Raw genomic sequence first — 3121 nt, forward strand, 5'->3', positions numbered from 1 at the left:
AAACAATCCCTTCCTCCAGAGTAGGTACCTGGGACAGGTGAGCCTGGCATCTGGGGTTCATGAACTTTGCAATGGGCACACATGTCTGAAAACCAGTAATGTCCTTTACCCCAAAACTCACTAGACAGAGATGCCCCACACACACCTGAGCTGGCCTGGGGCTGAGGAACGAGTGTTTCTAACAAGGCTCTTGGTGTATAGGCACAGGAATGGTGCCAGCCTGGAACTCAAGCCCTGTTCTCTCTCAGCACATTTAAAAGACAGTCAGGGCCAGGGAGACAAACCTCGGTGTCCACCTCCTTCACGGAAATGTGCAGCGTCTCCACCCCACTGCACACCCCAGGTGAACTCAGGCAATGGGAATGCCACTCCACAAGGTTCAGGGCCCCAGAAGTGAGAGCCAGCACTTGGGAGACTGAGGCAAGGGCCTTGTAGGTTCAACTGAGTTCCAAGCCAGATGGGGCTACAATATATAAAGGTGTCTGTCCACAGGGCTGACTCCAAGGCTGGCTGTCTACATGGCCAACTCTAAGTCTGTCTGTCCACANGAGCAGCGCTAAGCCAGAGGAGGAACTCTGACTGTCATGACTTCACGCATGCCCAGAACTCAGCAAAGGGATCCTGCAATGCCACAGAGTCCCTACAGGAGGCACACCACTTGTCTCTTAACCCACTCAGAGCTCAATCTGCTACACAAAACCTATACCATACCTCAGTCACCCCACCCCACAACTAACAAATATCTCAGTCCGTGTTGGGAATGAGTATGCCTCATCTGGTCAGATTGACAAGTGAAAGGGTATAATTGCTCCAATTCACATTTTTGATTCATGGAAGATNTAGCAAGTTGTGAATGCTCAGCACCTATTGGGGTATGAACAATCTATGTATACTCTCTTCTTGTTATAAAAGAAATTATTAGCTTACCAAAACTCTTTATATAGGGGCTAGTTTCCCTTTGTGAGTTTTCTTTTGAATCGTGTTGCTTAGGGTTCCATGCTCAACACCAGTAGGGTGAACACAGAACCTCCTAACAGATGTCTTTGTACAAAACCTAACCTGGCTTCTCTGACTCTTCTCTCTCAGAAAGGGCAGACAGTGGCCCTAGACCCCTCTCAGCCGCCAAATGACACACTGCTGCCATGGCCTCAACATCAGAGCTCTGGTGGGCTGAGGAGACAGAAGCGTGACTGGGTCATCCCACCCATCAACGTTCCCGAGAACTCCCGTGGACCCTTCCCTCAGCAGCTTGTCAGGGTAAGTGGGCCTCGGCTGTTCTTAAGGCTGGTCTGGAGATGTCTCTTCTGGGCACTCCAGAGCCAGGGCAGGTTCAAGGTGTGGGAGGCACCTTTGTAAAGAGACAGGAAATCACAGATCCAAGGTGATGCTCTTCCACCAGGCTGACAGGCCCTCTCTGGTTANAGCGACTCCTCNGGGGATTATTTGCNTACCGCTGTCCTGTCTGTGGAAGCCTGTGTGATTTCTAGTTGTGCCCTTTGNCTCCTGACACCTGTCTGTGATCTGACTGTCTGTGTTTTTCCCTGTGGGGCACTTACACACCTGTGACAATGGTCACCATGATGAAACTCCAGGATATGATCGTGGAACATCCCTATGGAAATAAGGATTTTGAGGTGTTACAAGGGTCATGGGTGGCCAGAGTGTGCAGAAGGAGACATTCTNAGGCTTCTTGTGTTGTGTGTGCCTTTCATAGCAGACCAGGGTGTGTATTTAGTGTGCGGGTATCACCATAGTCTCCAGCATCTTGTGTCTCTATCATGAGCCCCAGCGGGTTTCCTAATCTATCCAAGAGTGACAGGGGCTTTACAGCAGAAACTCTGGTTCACGCAACACACACCCAGGGAGACTCGGTGGGAATGTCCCCGGCTCAGTGCACACTCTCACCACAAGGGTCNTGAGGCTTTTCTGAGTGTACACACCCCCTGGAACTGCTCTGTGAGTCAGTGTCAGAGCCTAGAGGTAGCTGTGGAGGATGGAAACTCCACTGTGGGGCCTCAGCTCCCACAGTGCTGTACACAAGCCTCAGCCCTCCCCAGACAGTGGCTGCCTCTGGTGATCACTTTTGCTCTCACGGCGGAGGGTTTTCTCCAAGTCTTTCACCAATTTGTTTGGAAGGCATTCCATCTAGCCATGACTGCAACATTGCATTGCGTGTCATGTGGAAGGTAGCTATAAACATGAACATGAACATGGCGCCTGCCCAGAACATCTACCCGAGCCTCCTGTGAGCCTAGGGGAGGCCATGGGAACAGCAGAGTGTCTGAGAGATTCCCCAGAATGCTATAGACTCTCCTGAGCCTCATCAGGTGGAAAGGAAAATGGTGTGGGATGGCAAGGGTGTATGTGTGGTGGGGAGGGGGGGGTCTGTGTCACTCAGAGCTGGCTCACTTTTCTGAGATAGGCCAGTTTCCAAATCTCAAGGGCTCTCTGGCACACAGGTATGAACTGAGTGGGCCCAGGCAGCATGTGGCTGCGGCAGGGGTGGGGGAGGGGGTTATTCTTGTAAATAAGTTGCAAGCAGAACATTAATTGACAGCTGCCAATCAGATTCGTCCCCAACCTCCAGGAAGGTCTGTTCTAAGTCACTCTCCTAGGCAGTAAGTGACAAGTGTTGAGGGCTCTGGTCTGCTTGCATACCAAAGGTGTGTTCCAGAATGGGGACAGAGCTCAGAAACACTGCAGTTTCCCTAAGCCCTCCATCTTTGTCCTACTACCTACCAACAGGGAGAGCATAACAAGACTATAGGGGGCCTTTGTGGGCAGAGCTGCCCCCTGAAAGTGCTACCTTTAGGCCACTGGGGTGGGGGAGGAGCAGTGGTGACTGATGCTGTCTGCTGTCCTCTGCTGGGCCTGGAGTCAAGACGCTTGGAATGCCTGACCCACATGGATGTGTCAGTGGTCTGGGATGGCCACTTTCTNCCAAACAGCAGAAGCCTGGATCCACTGTCAACTGGAGACCTCTCTGAGCTCACGGCATGTCAGAAGGAGCTGTCTGTGCATAGCCTTCCTTTAGGGAAGGCTACTGGTCTCTTAAACATGGGGAAGTCTGTCTGGAGACAACGGCAGGCAGCAGGAGCTGCAAGCCGGGCAGCACCAGCTC

General features: G+C 52.0%; 1 protein-coding gene across 1 annotated transcript in view; it reads left to right on the forward strand.

The window, feature by feature from the left end:
• Cdh4 (cadherin 4) overlaps positions 1 to 3121 on the forward strand; it is a 464790-nt gene that overhangs the window by 354142 nt on the left and 107527 nt on the right. The window contains exon 4 of the mRNA XM_021156055.2: positions 1087 to 1257. Within this exon, the coding sequence (XP_021011714.1) occupies positions 1087 to 1257 (171 nt within the window). The remainder of the gene's footprint in view (positions 1 to 1086; positions 1258 to 3121) is intronic.

The sequence above is a fragment of the Mus caroli genome, chromosome 2, assembly GCF_900094665.2.
Source record: "Mus caroli chromosome 2, CAROLI_EIJ_v1.1, whole genome shotgun sequence".
In the NCBI taxonomy this organism is placed as follows: domain Eukaryota; kingdom Metazoa; phylum Chordata; class Mammalia; order Rodentia; family Muridae; genus Mus; species Mus caroli.